General features: G+C 47.4%; 1 protein-coding gene across 4 annotated transcripts in view; it reads left to right on the top strand.

Moving 5' to 3' along the window:
* The first annotated feature begins 15541 nt into the window (after positions 1-15541).
* DNA2 (DNA replication helicase/nuclease 2) overlaps positions 15542-16335 on the top strand; it is a 52672-nt gene continuing 51878 nt past the window's right edge. The window contains exons 1-2 of one of the 4 annotated variants that reach the window (XM_073685595.1): positions 15542-15893; positions 16001-16236. In XM_073685595.1, the coding sequence (XP_073541696.1) occupies positions 16133-16236 (104 nt within the window). In that variant the 5' untranslated portion in view covers positions 15542-15893; positions 16001-16132. Of the gene's footprint in view, positions 15894-15914; positions 16237-16335 lie in introns of those variants that run through there. The other 3 variants (XM_073685596.1, XM_073685598.1, XM_073685594.1) reach the window with 3 other exon arrangements.

The raw sequence follows: 16335 nt of genomic DNA, 5'->3' as shown, positions 1-16335 counted from the left end.
GGAGGTGCCTTTTATATAAGAGGTCCTCCATTGGCCGGAGACTCCTTAGGACGGCGTGCGCGGCCCTTTTAAGAGGGAGGAAGCGCGCGCGCGCCCTAAGCACAATGCCCGGGAAGATGAGCGCCGACAGCAGCAGCAGGAGAGCCGGAAGATGCCGGGCCGGGAGCGCGGCGCTAAGAGGTACGGCATCTCTTCCTGTCAGGGGGCAGAGACACCGATACTACAGTATCCCCCCCTTTATGCCTCCTCCTTTTAGGCCGGAAAGAAATTTTTTAAGGAGAAGCGGGGCGTGGATGTTCTCCCTGGATTCCCAAGTTCTCTCCTCTGGGCCAAACCCCTTCCAATCCACCAGAAAAAAGGTTTTTCCTTTTACCCTCTTGGTGGCCAGAATGTTCTCTACCTCATAGACGTCCTCAGTGGAGACCGGAGCAGGGGAGGTACCTGGATTGTCGGAAAAAGAATTAAGCACAACTAGTTTGAGGAGAGATACGTGGAAGGAGTTGAGAATCCGTAAGGTAGCCGGGAGTTTTAACTTGTAGGCTACTGGGTTGATTTGCTTGAGGACTTCAAATTGACTGATGAACCGTGGACCCAACTTATAGGAGGGTATTTTGAGGCAAACATGTTTGGAGGAGAGCCAAACCTTGTTCCCTGGACGGAATTGAGGCCGATCCAGGCGTCTCTTATCAGCATGTCTCTTCATCTGCTCGGAGGATTGAAGAAGTGCGGACCTAGTGTCTTCCCAAATGGTGGAAAATTCGCTGACCAGAGACTCCGCGGCAGGGTTGTCCACTGAAGCGGAGACGGGAAATGGAATCTGGGGATGCTGACCGTAGACCACAAAGAACGAGGACTTGGAGGAAGATTCGCTCTCATGGTTGTTATAGGAGAACTCGGCCCATGGTAGGAGCTCCACCCAATCGGCTCCAACATTTCTCTCGAATATCCCCCGTCCTATGGAATTCTGTGCCTCAACATGTTTGATTATCCACCACACCTGGATCCTTCAGAAGGAACCTGAAAACCCATCTCTTCAATCAAGCTTACAGCCTGCCATGACCTTGCTTTCTGCCACCCCCAACACCGGAGCTACTGCAACCCCTCAACCTACTGTCTCCTCCCCCATTCTAGTAGAATGTAAGCCCGCAAGGGCAGGGTCGTCTTCCCTCCGTACCAGTCTATCATTGTTAGTTTGTTTACTGTGATATCTGTATTTGGTATGTAACCCCTTATATACAGCGCCATGGAATCAATGGCGCTATATAAATTAATAATAATAACTAGGAGATTAGGTTAAACTGAAGATTTTTGTAAAGAAAGTCATATTATTAACCTTACTTGATATGATGGGTTAAAACAATGTTCTATGAAACTCAGTCTTGTCAAAATGTGGGAAATTGTTCTTGTATTTAGTGTGATATTGATTAAAATGTTGCTTTTCAAAGGGGGTGTACTCATTTATGCAGTGCACTGTAAATTAATAGGGTCGACACATCAAATAACGGTCAAATAATTACCTGGCACAGCAATGTGGCTTCCATTATAAACACATCTGAGCCAAAATTATTTTCTGTTTCACTACATGTAGTTTTTGGAGAATTACTAGATGTATAATTCAGTTTTGCATTCCTGTACATATACAGTAAATAATTATGTTCTGCAGCTCTGTGATGCTAGTAGCATAATCATGAAACCGTATGCATGCCCAATAGTTGCATGGTTTACTGATCTCTTAAACCCGATGCCCAAGCTGCTGCTGGCAGCATGATGCCAAGGGCAATAGCGACAACAGTGCCTAAGGTATTGGACAGAGGGATGGGGGGCTCCTCTGTGAGTCTTCTGACACCTCCAGCCCCATTCTTAGTTATGGCAGCCGGAGATCTAACAAGATTTTCATTGTATTAATAGTTGAATACCCTTAGACCAGTGATGTCAAACTCAAACACACAGAGGGCCAAAATGAAAAACTTGGACAAAGTCGCGGGCCAACCAGTATACAGTATAATGGGCCCACACAGTCCTCCATAAAGTACAATGGGCCCCACATAGTGCTCCATACAGAATAATGGCCCCACATAGTTTTCCATACAGTATAATGGGCACCACATAGTCCTCCATACAGTATAATGGGACCCACATAGTCCTCCATACAGAATAATGGGCCCCACATAGTCCTCCATACAGTATAATGGCCCCACATAGTGCTCCTTACAGTATAATGGCCCCACATAGTCATCCATACAGTATAATGGGCCCCACATAGTCCTCCATACAGAATAATGGCCCTACATAGTGCTCCATACAGTATAATGGGCACCACATAGTCCTCCATACAGTGTAATGGGACCCACATAGTCCTCCATACAGTATAATGGGCACCACATAGTCCTCCATACAGTATAATGGACCCCACATAGCCCTCCATACAGTATAATGGGCCCCACATAGTGCTCCATACAGTATAATGGCACCACATAGTCCTCCTTACAGTATAATGGCCACACATAGTCATCCATACAGTATAATGGGACCCACATAGCCCTCCATACAGTGTAATGGGACCCACATAACCCTCCATACAGTATAATGGGCACCACATAGTCCTCCATACAGTATAATGGGCACCACATAGCCCTCCATACAGTATAATGGGCACCACACAGTGCTCCATACAGTATAATGGCACCACATAGTCCTCCTTACAGTATAATGGCCCCACATAATCATCCATACAGTATATTGGGCCCCACATAGTCCTCCATACAGAATAATGGCCCCACATAGTCCTCCATACAGTATAATGAACCCCACATAGACCTCCATACAGTATAATGAACCCCACATAGTCATCCTTACAGTATAATGGCCCCATATAGTCATCCATACAGTATAATGGGACCCACATAGTCCTCCATACAGTGTAATGGGACCCACATAGTCCTCCATACAGTATAATGGGCACCACATAGTCCTCCATACAGTATAATGGACCCCACATAGTCCTCCATACAGTATAATGGGCACCACATAGTCCTCCATACAGTATAATGGACCCCACATAGCCCTCCATACAGTATAATGGGCCCCACATAGTCATCCTTACAGTATAATGGCCCCACATAGTCATCCATACAGTATAATGGGACCCACATAGTCCTCCATACAGTGTAATGGGACCCACATAGTCCTCCATTCAGTATAATGGGCACCACATAGCCCTCCATACTGTATAATGGGCCCCACATAGTCCTCCTTACAGTATAATGGCCCCACATAGTCATTCATACAGTATAATGGCACCCACATAGTCCTCCATACAGTGTAATGGGACCCACATAGTCCTCCATACAGTATAATGGACCCCACATAGCCCTCCATACAGTATAATGGGCCCCACACAGTGCTCCATACAGTATAATGGCACCACATAGTCCTCCTTACTGTATAATGGCCCCACATAGTCATCCATACAATATAATGGGCCCCACATAGTCCTCCATACAGAATAATGGCCCCACATAGTGCTCCATACAGTATAATGGGCACCACATAGTCCTCCATACAGTGTAAAGGGACCCACATAGTCCTCCATACAGTGTAATGGGACCCACATAGTCCTCCATACAGAATAATGAGCCCCAGATAGTGCTCCATACAGAATAATGGGCCCCACATAGCCCTCCATACAGAATAATGGGCCCCACATAGCCCTCCATACAGAATAATAACATTAAAACTTAATGTTCATACTGGTCACCAATGCTACAATTCTGTGGATGCAAAGTTTGATACTTTCCAGAATTTCCTTTGAGTTCAGAGTCTATACCGAGCTTTTATGACGATTTGCACAAAAGGAAGTGTAATCTTTGCAAATCAAAAAGCAAAGTACAAGGTCAGAACATTAGAAGGTGCGGTACAATGTTAAAATTTGGTAAAAGGTGGACAATATACAAAGCATCCACTGCCGGGACCTCTATCCATAGGCGGATTATAATGAGGGCAATCCGGGCGACCGCCCGGGGCCCCGAGCCGGCAGGGGGCCCGCGGCTCCAGGCGGGGTGTCTAATGCCGGATTGCCCTCATTATATGTGCGGGCCGCCGCGGCACATAGCGGTAGCAGTGGCGGGAGGGGGGGCCCGGACCGCTCCCCCAGCAGCGGCCGCCGCTACTTCTTCATCGGCCGGGCCAGCACTGCAGCAGTTAACTTCCCTGTGCTGGCCCGGCCGCGTCACTGCTAGGAGACACGGCCCTGTGCGCGGCTGTGTCTCCTAGCTGTGACGTCACGCAGTGCGCCCCGCCTGCAGTGCCGCACCGGAAAAGAGACAGAGCAGGCAGGAGGAATGGAGCCGAGGGATGGTGAGTGTGTGTGTGTACAGATGTGTGTGTGGGCAGGTGTGTGTGTGTTTGTGGGCATGTGTCTGTGTGGGCAGGTGTGTGTGGGCAGGTGTGTGTGTGTATATGTGTGTGGGCAGGTGTGTGTGTGTTTGTGGGCAGGTGTCTGTGTGGACAGGTGTGTGTGTGTATATGTGTGTGTGTGTATATGTGTGTGTGTGTGGGCAGGTGTGTGTTTGTGTGGGCAGGTGTGTGTGTGGGCAGGTGTGTGTGTGTGTGGGCAGGTGTGTGTGTGTGGGCAGGTGTGTATATGTGTGGACAGGTGTGTGTGTGTGTTTGTGGGCAGGTGTGTGTGTGTATATATGTGTGTGTGTGTGGGCAGGTGTGTGTGTGTTTGTGGGCAGGTGTGTGTGTGTGGGCAGGTGTGTGTGTGTGTGGGCAGGTGTGTGTGTGTGTGTGTGTTGCCAGGTGTGTGTGGGCAGGTGTGTGTGTGGGCAGGTGTGTGTGTGTGGGCAGGTGTGTGTGTGTGTGTGGGCAGGTGTGTGTGTATGTGGGCAGGTGTGTGTGTGGGCAGGTGTGTGTGTGTGGGCAGGTGTGTGTGTGTGTGGGCAGGTGTGTGTGTGTGTGTGGGCAGGTGTGTGTGTGTATATGAGTGTGTGTGGGCAGGTGTGTGTGTGTGGGGGGCAGGTGTGTGTGTGTGTCTGTGTGGGCAGGTGTGTGTATATGTGTGTGTGTGTCTGTGTGGGCAGGTGTGTGTGTCTGTGTGGGCAGGTGTGTGTGTGTGTGGGCAGGTGTGTGTGTGTGGGCAGGTGTATGTGTGGGCAGGTGTGTGTGTGTGTGGGCAGGTGTGTGTGTGTGTGGGCAGGTGTGTGTGTGTGTAGGTGTGTGTGTGGGCAGGTGTGTGTGTGTGGGGGCGTGTGTGTGTGTGCAATCCGGGCGACCGCTCGGGGCCCCGAGCCAGCAGGGGGCCCGCGGCTCCAGGCGGGGTGTCTAATGCCGGATTGCCCTCATTATATGTGCGGGCCGCCGCGGCACATAGCGGTAGCAGTGGCGGGAGGGGGGGGCCCGGACCGCTCCCCCAGCAGCGGCCACCGCTACTTCTTCATCGGCCGAGCCAGCACTGCAGCAGTTAACTTCCCTGTGCTGGCCCGGCCGCGTCACTGCTAGGAGACACGGCCCTGTGCGCGGCTGTGTCTCCTAGCTGTGACGACACGCAGTGCGCCCCGGCCTGCAATGCTGCACCGGAAAAGAGACAGAGCAGGCAGGAGGAATGGAGCCGGGGGATGGTGAGTGTGTGTGTATGTGTGTGTGGGCAGATGTGTGTGTGGGCAGGTGTGTGTGTTTGTGGGCATGTGTCTGCGTGGGCAGGTGTGTGTGTGTGGGCAGGTGTGTGTGTGTGTATATGTGTGTGTGTATATGTGTGTGTGTGTTTGTGGGCAGGTGTCTGTGTGGGCAGGTGTGTGTGTATATGTGTGTGTATATGTGTGTGTGTATATGTGTGTGTGTGTATATGTGTGTGGGCAGGTGTGTGTTTGTGTGGGCAGGTGTGTGTGTGTGTGGGCAGGTGTGTGTGTGTGGGCAGGTGTGTGTGTGGGCAGGTGTGTGTGTGTGTGTATATGTGTGGGCAGGTGTGTGTGTGTGTTTGTGGGCAGGTGTGTGTGTGTATATGTGTGTGTGTGTGTGTGGGCAGGTGTGTGTTTGTGGGCAGGTGTGTGTGTGTGTGGGCAGGTGTGTGTGTGTGGGCAGGTGTGTGTGTAAATGTGTGTGTGTGTGTGTGGGCAGGTGTGTGTGTGGGCAGGTGTGTGTGTGTGTGGGCAGGTGTGTGTGTGTGGGCAGGTGTGTGTGTGGGCAGGTGTGTGTGTGTGGGCAGGTGTGTGTGTGTGTGTGGGCAGGTATGTGTGTGGGCAGGTGTGTGTGTGTGTGGGCAGGTGTGTGGGTGTGTGTGGGCAGGTGTGTGTGTGTGGGCAGGTGTGTGTGTGTGGGCAGGTGTGTGTGTGTGTGGGCAGGTGTGTGTGTGTGTCTGTGTGGGCAGGTGTGTGTATATGTGTGTGTGTCTGTGTGGGCAGGTGTGTGTGTGTGTGTGTCTGTGTGGGCAGGTGTGTGTGTGTGTGGGCAGGTGTGTGTGGGCAGGTGTGTGTGTGTGGGCAGGTGTGTGTGTGTGTGGGCAGGTGTGCGTGTGTGTGTGTGGGCAGGTGTGTGTGTATCTGTGTGTGTGGGCAGGTGTGTGTGTGTGGGCAGGTGTGTGTGTGTGGGCAGGTGTGTGTGTGTGTGTGGGCAGGTGTGTGTGTGTGGGAAGGTGTGTGTGTGTGTGTGTGTGGGCAGGTGTGTGTGTGTGGGCAGGTGTGTGGGTGTGGGCAGGTGTGTGTGTGGGCAGGTGTGTGTGTGTGTGGGCAAGGGTGTGTGTGTGTGTGGGCAAGTGTGTGTGTGTGTGTGTGTGTGGGCAGGTGTGTGTGTGTATATGTGTGTGTGTGGGCAGGTGTGTGTGTGTGTGGGCAGGTGTGTGTGTGTGTGTGTGGGCAGGTGTGTGTGTGTGTGTCTGTGTGGGCAGGTGTGTGTATATGTGTGTGTGTGTGTGTTTGTGTGTGTAGGCAGGTTAGAAAGTCTTGCCCTGTTGAACACTACACCTGACTTGAGGCCACCACCTCTTGGTTGTCCAATGTTCTTGCTTCTCTAGGGCTCTTCTCAGATATTCATTATACCAGCTCCCCAGAATACCAAAGCTAGGGTGGGTGACCGCGAGCCCTGGTGGTGGTCATAACTGCGGCCACCCAGGGGCAATACTCCATAACAACAATCCCCTGAGGTGGTGTAGGATGTAAGGACCTATTCACACTACATTCAGCGCTGCATTCAGGTCTTTACACAAGGCTTACAACTGAATCCCTGAAATTCAGGATTGTGCTGTCTGAAATGAGACATCTGAAAGCAGAGCAAATGGAGCCTAAAGATTCAGACTTTAGCCTCGGTTTGCCTTTGTTCAAATCAATGGCTATGTCAAGGCCCATCTGAATGCCATTTTTCAGGGATTTAGATAGAAGCCTGGAAGGAGGAGATGAATGCATTGCAAAATTCAGTGTGAATAGGCCCTTATATCTGGAGTCTTGATATTGATGCCACATGCATTTTACTTGTTTTTAACTTAAAAAAAAAATACACACACACAAATTATACACACACACACACACACACTATACATACACACACACTATACATACACACACACATTATACACACTATACATACACACACTATACATACACACACACTATACATACACACACATTATACACACACACACTATACATACACACACACACTATACATATACACACACAATATACATACACACACATTATACACACACACACACTATACATACACACACACAGATGTGTGTGTGGGCAGGTGTTTGTGGGCAGGTGTGTGTGTGTGTGGGCAGGTGTGTGTGTGTGTGTGTGTGATGTCTGTCTGTGTGTGTGGGCAGATGTCATTGTGTGATGTCTGTTTGTATGTATTTTTGTGTTTCAAATGTGTTTATGAGTGTCTGTATATGTTTGTGTGTGTGTGTATGACTGCATGCGGCCTCCTGCTGAGTATAGTTGGCGCCGTGTGGCCTCCTGATGTCTCTGGGGGGGGCGCCATGCGGCCTCCCGCTGTGTATAGATGGCTACGTGCGGCCCCCCGCTGTGTATAGATAGCTACGTGCGCCCCCCCGCTGTGTATAGACGGCGCCGTGCGGCCCCCCGCTGTGTATAGATGGCTATGTGCGCCCCCCGCTGTGTATAGATGGCTACATGCGGCCCCCCGCTGAGTATAGATGTCGCCGTGTGGCCTCCTGCTGTCTCTGGGGGGAGCGCCGTGCGGCATCTATACTCAGCAGGAGGCCGCACGTAGCCATCTATACACGTATACTCAGCAGGAGGCCGCATGTAGCCATCTATACGGTGCCATCTATACACAGCGGGAGGCCGCACGGCGCCATCTATACACAGCGGGAGGCCGCACGGCGCCATCTATACACAGCGGGAGTCTCAGTGCTTTGTAACAGCAGTCAATAAATTCTGCTTGACTAATTCTGAGCACCATAAAGTCTGGTTCGCTTCTAACCTGCTGTCTTCATTTTCAGCTTGCTGAATTCTATCTCATTTACTGTCATTCGAGACGATGCCTTTGCTGGTCTCTTTCACCTTGAATACCTGTAAGTGCTCCACTTAATGTCATATTTTTGATTCTGTTCTTCTTCATCTTTTGGCATGTGCAATTGTATGAGCAAGTATTCATATGAATTTATGACCTACTTAAACCTTGGAGGACCTTAAATTTTATTCAATCACATTTTTTTCCAGTTTAAAACTATGGGACATATATGTGCCTTGGTCCTCAAAGGGTTTTTAAAGGGGCTGCAAACATAAATACGAAAAAAATAATTCAATTAGTGCTTTTTGTGTTCATTTAATTTTTATTTGAAGTCCATTTTTTTTATATACCTTGAAATTAAGCCCTACCCCATGGAATGAAGCCCTACCTACATGACATCTGAGAGCTACATGGATCCCGCTTGTGAGGTGCCTGTCCGTCACTACTATTCAGTTTTAGGGTCCACTCACTAAGCCATATATTCTCTCATGCAAGAGAATAGGGCCAATTATGCTAATGACACTCGGCTCAAACTCTGTCAGAGCTTCAACTGAGTGTGATCCGATTCTCTCGCAGCACAGATATGGAGAAGATGGAGAACTTAATTTCTCCATCTTCTCCATAGTCTCTGTGAGTGTTCATCGGACTGCACTTGGATGACATCCGAGTGCAGTCCAATGTTTTACGTGCACCCGTAGACTTGTATGGGTGCACATGGTCCGAATATCGAATGAGATTATTTTCTCATGCCAATAATCGCAGATCTGCACTGTCCCATAGTATAACATAGGGCCGAGTCCTATCCGATAAAACATCACATAGCATTCGGCCGTGTTATACGACAGTGTGAGCGAGCCCTTAGAGTCAAGGAATATTTACATGCAGATGATGATATTACTCTCCAAGTGTATATTTTTTTAGGCGAGTTCATAGTAAATGCTTTGCCTTTTTGACATGTGATCAACTAAAGAACAAGAAAGATTTAGGACCTCCCCTATAGAGAAATGGAAAATAGTTTGGAGGACTTGCATGTCCTTTTTTTATTTATTATGAGAAAATCATAAAAGATCCCGTTTTTTAACCATGCTGTGACTTTCTGCTGAGGGAGAGAGAGAGGGCTGCCCTATTCAGAGTCTGTAATAAGACCTGCTGACAAAAGTGTTGAAGATACAGTCTAATGTGAATTAACAATGAAAAAAAAGTTAATTTCACAAATGGCTTGTATTTTTTTTAATACAAACTTTTTTGTCTTTACAGCTCCTTTAAAGGGAATCTGTCATCAGGTTTTTGCCACCTAATCTGAGAGCAGCATAATGTAGGGTTAGAGGCACTGATTCCAGTAATGTGTCACTTACTGGGCTGCTTAGTGTTGTTTTGATAAAATCATTGATTTGTCAGAAGGTAATTGACTAGTAAGTTCTGTAGGACCCCACCCCCATCACTGATCAGTAGATTTCTGTGTACACTGAGCATGGGCAGAAAGCTGCCAATCAGTGGTGTGGGTGGGGCTATACAGAGCGCAGCATTCAGAGAGCTGCTAGATCTGCAGCAGATAAAACGGTGATTTTCTCAAAATGACAACAAGCAGCTGAAAAAGTGACACATCGCTGGAATCAGGGTATCTGCCCCTATATTGTGCTGCTCTCAGATGGGGCAGCACAATTAATATTGTGCCAAATTAATTTCCCGTGAACTATCACATGATCTATCACAGGGGATCATGTGACATGTCACGTGATAAATCAGGTGTGGGGGGGGGCCCGCGCCTTCTAAACTGCCCGGGGCCCTTGCTACTCTTAATCCACCCCTGCCTCTATCAATAAGCTGTTCTCTTTGGGCGAATCTGGCAGTAAGTGCTCCTTACAGTATAATGGCCCCACATAGTCCTCCATACAGTATGATGGCCCCACATAGTCCTCCATACAGTATAATGGCCCCACATAGTCCTCCATAAAGAATAATGGCCCCACATAGTCCTCCATACAGAATAATGGGCCCCACATAGTGCTCCATACAGAATAATGGGCCCCAGATAGCCCTCCATATAGAATAATGGGCCCACATAGTCTTCCATACAGTATAATGGGCCCCACATAGGCCTCCTCACAGAATAATGGTCCCCACATAGTCCTCCATATAGAATAATGGGCACCACATAGTCCTCCTTACAGTATAATGGCCCCACATAGTCCTCCATACAGTATGATGGCCCCACATAGTCCTCCATACAGTATGATGACCCCACATAGTCCTCCATACAGTATAATGGCCCCACATAGTCCTCCATACAGTATAATGGGCCCCACATAGTCCTCCATACAGTATGATGGCCCCACATAGTCCTCCATACAGAATAATGGCCCCACATAGTCCTCCATACAGTATGATGGCCCCACATAGTCCTCCATACAGAATAATGGCCCCACATAGCCCTCCATACAGTATAATGGCCCCACATAGGGGTGGTGGTTCTGGTGTTGCGGGCCAAATAAAACCACCCTGAGGGCCAGAGTTTGACATCTCTGCCCTAGAGGGTAAAATAAAGGATAGTTATTGTTAATAATAAAAATAAAAGCGTCCCCCTAATAAATATATATTTTTTAAATATTCAACCAAAAATACATTTTTTTTACTGCTGTAGATTAAAGTCATCTTGATATTTTTACTGCATGGTAGACAGAAAAATAGTGAAACACAAGGGGTGTTTTTTTTATTTACATAAGGTAGGTAATCAATTAACTCAAATAATTATTTGATCCCCAAATATGGTGGAACTGAAAAATACAACTTGTCTCACAAAAGTAAAAAAACAAAAGCTGTAATATAGCCAATATAGACAGAAAACGAAAAACGTTTTGGCTTTTGAAATGTGACACCCCCAAAAAAATAAATAAAAAATTGCTTAGTCTTTAAAGGATAAAACACATGCATTATTGGGAGGTGGGTACAGGAGTTGTTTTATGACAACAACCCCCAATAACTGATAATCAGCTGATTGTTGCTGCTTTAACTATTTAACCCACTCACCGCCCAGCAATAACTGTATTGACTGACACCCCACTATCTGACTTGCCAGACATCCCCTGCTGCGGCTGTTCATGTAATGCCTGGATTGGGCTCGTGGGAAGATGGGGGGAAGGGATGAATAATGGGGATCTTCCTACATCCTATTAGGACCAGAACAATAGTTTTCCTCCTTATTTAGTCTTCCCCACTGCCCCAGTCTCTGTCATTTGGCTGCAGTAGTGACATCAAGTCGACAGCGCTGCCGCCAATCACTGAGCTCAGCAACCTGGACTTTTCGGGCGTTCGTTTTTTGAGGCGTATTTTCCCTACTTACATTTATATTCAAATTACGTACAGCGCACCAAATAGGAGTCATAAAAGAAGATCCGTCAATCAATCATTTTGAAAAATAGACATAATTTTATTAAACAAAAATTGTTCAAACACAGTAAAAGAACTGGGTCCAATTGGACACCAGAGCTAGAGGTAAATACCTCATAGAATTAGAACGAGGTCCAGATAAAGGCTTCACAAAGTGCAGTGCAGATCACATATATGTAGGGAGGAAAGGAGAAAAGACCAGGAGGTCACTGGTCATAGAACACTAAATCCCTCACCATGAGCTATAAGTCACATTTATATGTATAAATACATGTTAAGTATAATTTCTGTAAAAAAGACATAGCCCATGGATAGAAAAAGTTTTTTGTACATGAAACAAACAGGGCTTCATGGGACATAGTATCCACACCTAAATCTCACATCAAATCATGAAATAATAGTGGTAGAGGTTATAAGCCATAGGAAGAAAGTATCACCACATGTAGTGAGTACCTACCCTGCGTCTTTTGCACTGCTGGATCAGTACCCCGTGCCCCTACGCACGTTTCGGTGCATATAGCACCTTTTTCAAGGGGAAAGTGACCTGGTATTAGTGGGAACTTGTTTCTTATATGCTGCAAACGCAGCTGTGTAATCACACGTCAGGACGGAGTAGCGCATGCGCGCCAGCACACACGCCGCATAGCGCTCAGTATCCAGGAGATCACAGCGGCGCGCATGGGTCAGAGGGTGCACTTACTGAGTAAGAAGACGGAAAAGAAATCGATGGATAATCATATACGCTTCATATCCACATACAATTCCGAGTGGAACACCATCCGCCAGATCTTGGAGAGACATGGGAAGATCTTGAGGACGGAATCCACGTTGGCCGCCACCTTGTCCGACCGCCCGTATTTGACCTCAAGGCGCAATAGGAATGTTAAAGACCTTTTGGTCAGGAGTCACTATGTTGCCCGGCCTGCTCCCCCGTTTGGATCCAGGGCTCCTGGATGGGGCTTTTTTCCATGCGGCGATTGTGCAGGTTGCTGGAACATGGTTAGGGCACATGACTTTCAATCGTCTGATGGCACTAAACATTTTAAGATCACTCATCATATTTCATGTAGTACCACATATGTGGTATACTACGCCACCTGTGCTTGTAACCTCATTTATGTGGGCCTTACATCTAGGGATCTCAGGGCCCGAACGAGGGAGCATGTACGGGACATCTTGGCGGCCAAGGAGGTCCTTGATCCATCTGGTCTTAAGACCATACCAAGACATTTTTGAGTCCGGCACGGCTGTGACCCTTCTTCCTTCAGGGTCCGAGGCATTGATCGTGTCCGCTGTGGCATCAGGGGAGGCGATACCAAGCGCCTCCTTGCCCAAATGGAGTGTCGCTGGATTATCACACTTGACACTGAAGGGACTAAATGAGAAACTTAGTTTTTCTTCCTTCATTTAGTTGAGATCCCTCCTTTCCCATTGTCTTTTAACTTTTTGGATTTTAATTGTTGTGTTCTTGTTCTTATTTTAGAATCTTGAACTGCCTGTCGGAGTGACGGTTTATTTGAATGAATCCCTACATGCTGTCACTGATGTGTATTATGGATAGCCGATAATGAACAGGATACCTACCTGCAGCTCTATACTTCATTTCGGGAGGGAGAATTAAAGAAATAGGAAGAATAATTATGAAGCACACTCCCCTCTTGATGTGTGACTATCTAATTAATCCCTTATTTTTATCTCTACAGTGGTGGCCAAAAGTATTGGCACCCCTGCAATTCTGTCAGATAATACTCAGTTTCTTCTTGAAAATGATTGCAATCACAAATTCTTTGGCATTATTATCTTCATTTAATTTGCTTGCAAGGAAAAAAACACAAAAGAGAATGAAGCAAAAATCTAATTATTGATCATTTCACACAACACTCCAAAAATGGGCCAGACAAAAGTATTGGCACCCTCAGCCTAATACTTGGTTGCACAACCTTTAGCCAAAATAACTGCGAACAACCGCTTCTGGTAACCATCAATGAGTTTCTTACAATGCTCTGCTGGAATTGTAGACCATTCTTCTTTGGCAAACTGCTCCAGGTCCCTGATATTTGAAGGGTGCCTTCTCCAAACTGCCATTTTGAGATCTCTCCACAGGTGTTCTATGGGATTCAGGTCTGGACTCATTGCTGGCCACCTTAGAAGTCTCCAGTGCTTTCTCTCAAACCATTTTATAGTGCTTTTGGAAGTGTGTTTTGGGTCATTGTCCTGCTGGAAGACCCATGACCTCTGAGGGAGACCCAGCTTTCTCACACTGGGCCCTATATTATGCTGCAAAATTTGTTGGTAATCTTCAGACTTCATAATACCATGCACACGGTCAAGCAGTCCAGTGCCAGAGGCAGCAAAGCAACCCCAAAACATCAGGGAACCTCCGCCATGTTTAACTGTAGGGACAGTGTTATTTTCTTTGAATGCCTCTTTTTTTTTTCCTGTACACTCTATGTTGATGCTTTTTGCCAAAAAGCTCTACTTTTGTCTCATCTGACCAGAGAACATTCTTCCAAAACGTTTTAGGCTTTCTCAGGTAAGTTTTGGCAAACTCCAGCCTGGCTTTTTATGTCTTGGGGTAAGAAGTGGGGTCTTCCTGGGTATCCTACCATACAGTTCCTTTTCATTCAGATGCCGACGGATAGTACGGGTTGACACTGTTGTACCCTCGGACTGCAGGGCAGCTTGAACTTGTTTGGATGTTAGTCGAGGTTCTTTATCCACCATCCGCACAATCTTGCGTTGAAATCTCTCGTCAATTTTTCTTTTCCGTCCACATCTAGGGAGGTTAGCCACAGTGCCATGGGCTTTAAACTTCTTGATGACACTGCGCACGGAAGACACAGGAACATTCAGGTCTTTGGAGATGGACTTGTAGCTTTGAGATTGCTCATGCTTCCTCACAATTTGGTTTCTCAAGTCCTCAGACAGTTCTTTGATCTTCTTTCTTTTCTCCATGCTCAATGTGGTACACACAAGGACACAGGACAGAGGTTGAGTCAACTTTAATCCATGTTAACTGGCTGCAAGTGTGATTTAGTTATTGCCAACACCTGTTAGGTGCCACAGGTAAGTTACAGGTGCTGTTAATTACACGAATTAGAGAAGCATCACATGATTTTTCAAACAGTGCCAATACTTTTGTCCACCCCCTTTTTTAGGTTTGGTGTGGAATTATATCCAATTTGGCTTTAGGACAATTCTTTTTGAGTTTTTTCATTGAAGACAAATTAAATGAAGATAATAATACCAAAGAATTTGTGATTGCAATCATTTTCAGGAAGAAACTGAGTATTATCTGACAGAATTGCAGGGGTGCCAATACTTTTGGCCACCACTGTATATTCAATGGCAATTATTAACACTGCCACGACTCCTTATCAACTATTCCCACTGAAGAGAATGGGACGCTCATGTGAAAGGGACCGGAAGCGTTTTGTGACTGGATTCTACACCAAAAGCCCTGTGTGAACAAAAGCTAAAGGAGCATTCACACAGAGATTGTCCAGGTGGATTTAGAGGTAGATTTTGTTTCAAAATCCACATCAAATCCCCTTCATATTAGCTTGCAATTCATTTCAATGGTAAACCTCCTCTATGGGGCACTTGGTGTTCTTGTTATTTTCCCCACCCGTAAAAAAAGAGGTGATTTCTGGAGGCGTTACTGCATGAGATACATCCCAGTGGGGACGGCGGTGGGTGACTGCGGCGCACGCGTGCTGGTGGCTTTACGTAGTGTCTTCTACCTTACTTTATCTTCATCATTACAAGTCAGGAGACTTATTGATGATTTTGAAAACTTGCATAAATAAAAAAACATAAAAACTGCGGCTGAAAATGCGTTTCTGCCTGTCACAAGCTGCTATGGCCGTGGATATCTGTCCTCAAGTGTAAGACACTGTGACTCCACGGTACATGATGCTGCAGTACAGCGACTCGTTACTACGGGGCAGAGACTAATGGCGGCTGGTGGCAGTGCTGGGTGTGGACCCTGCTCCTGGGATGTACTCTGCAACCCCCCCGTGTTCGCCTCCTGTCAGGTGAGCACCCCCCGCACCCTCTTGTCTGTGCGCGCTCATTCTGTTTCCCGCGCTGAATCCTGCTTTCGCTTTCCATTTTTGTACCCTGCGGGCCGCCGTCCTGACAGCGCGGGCTGGTTGAATGGGCGGCCGCTGAGTGACAGCGTACAGTGTTTGTCCAGTCCGGGCAGCAGCGTGCTGGTGTGATAACCGCGGTCTGCAGGCGGCCTGGGCTGTCTCTCCTGTGCAGTGAGTGATCCATGGATGCTCCCAGCGATGAGTGTCCTGCGCCCTCCGAGGATGATCTGCTGGAAATGATGATGGAGAGAAGTTTTACAGACTTAGAGGAGAAGCCCCCGGACAGGTAGCTGCTGTATAGGGGCATCCAGTACCAGCAGTGGTGCTGATCAGTGGGTGTGCCCGCTGGGGTGGCATCTATGGGCAGCGCTCTTACCTGGGGCCG

The sequence above is a fragment of the Phyllobates terribilis genome, unplaced genomic scaffold (genome assembly GCF_046119375.1).
Source record: "Phyllobates terribilis strain yellow unplaced genomic scaffold, ASM4611937v1 Scaffold_5__5_contigs__length_657084704, whole genome shotgun sequence".
NCBI classification, from domain to species: domain Eukaryota; kingdom Metazoa; phylum Chordata; class Amphibia; order Anura; family Dendrobatidae; genus Phyllobates; species Phyllobates terribilis.
Note: the sequence above shows the minus strand (reverse complement) of the source record. Positions and strands in the feature narration are given on the sequence as shown.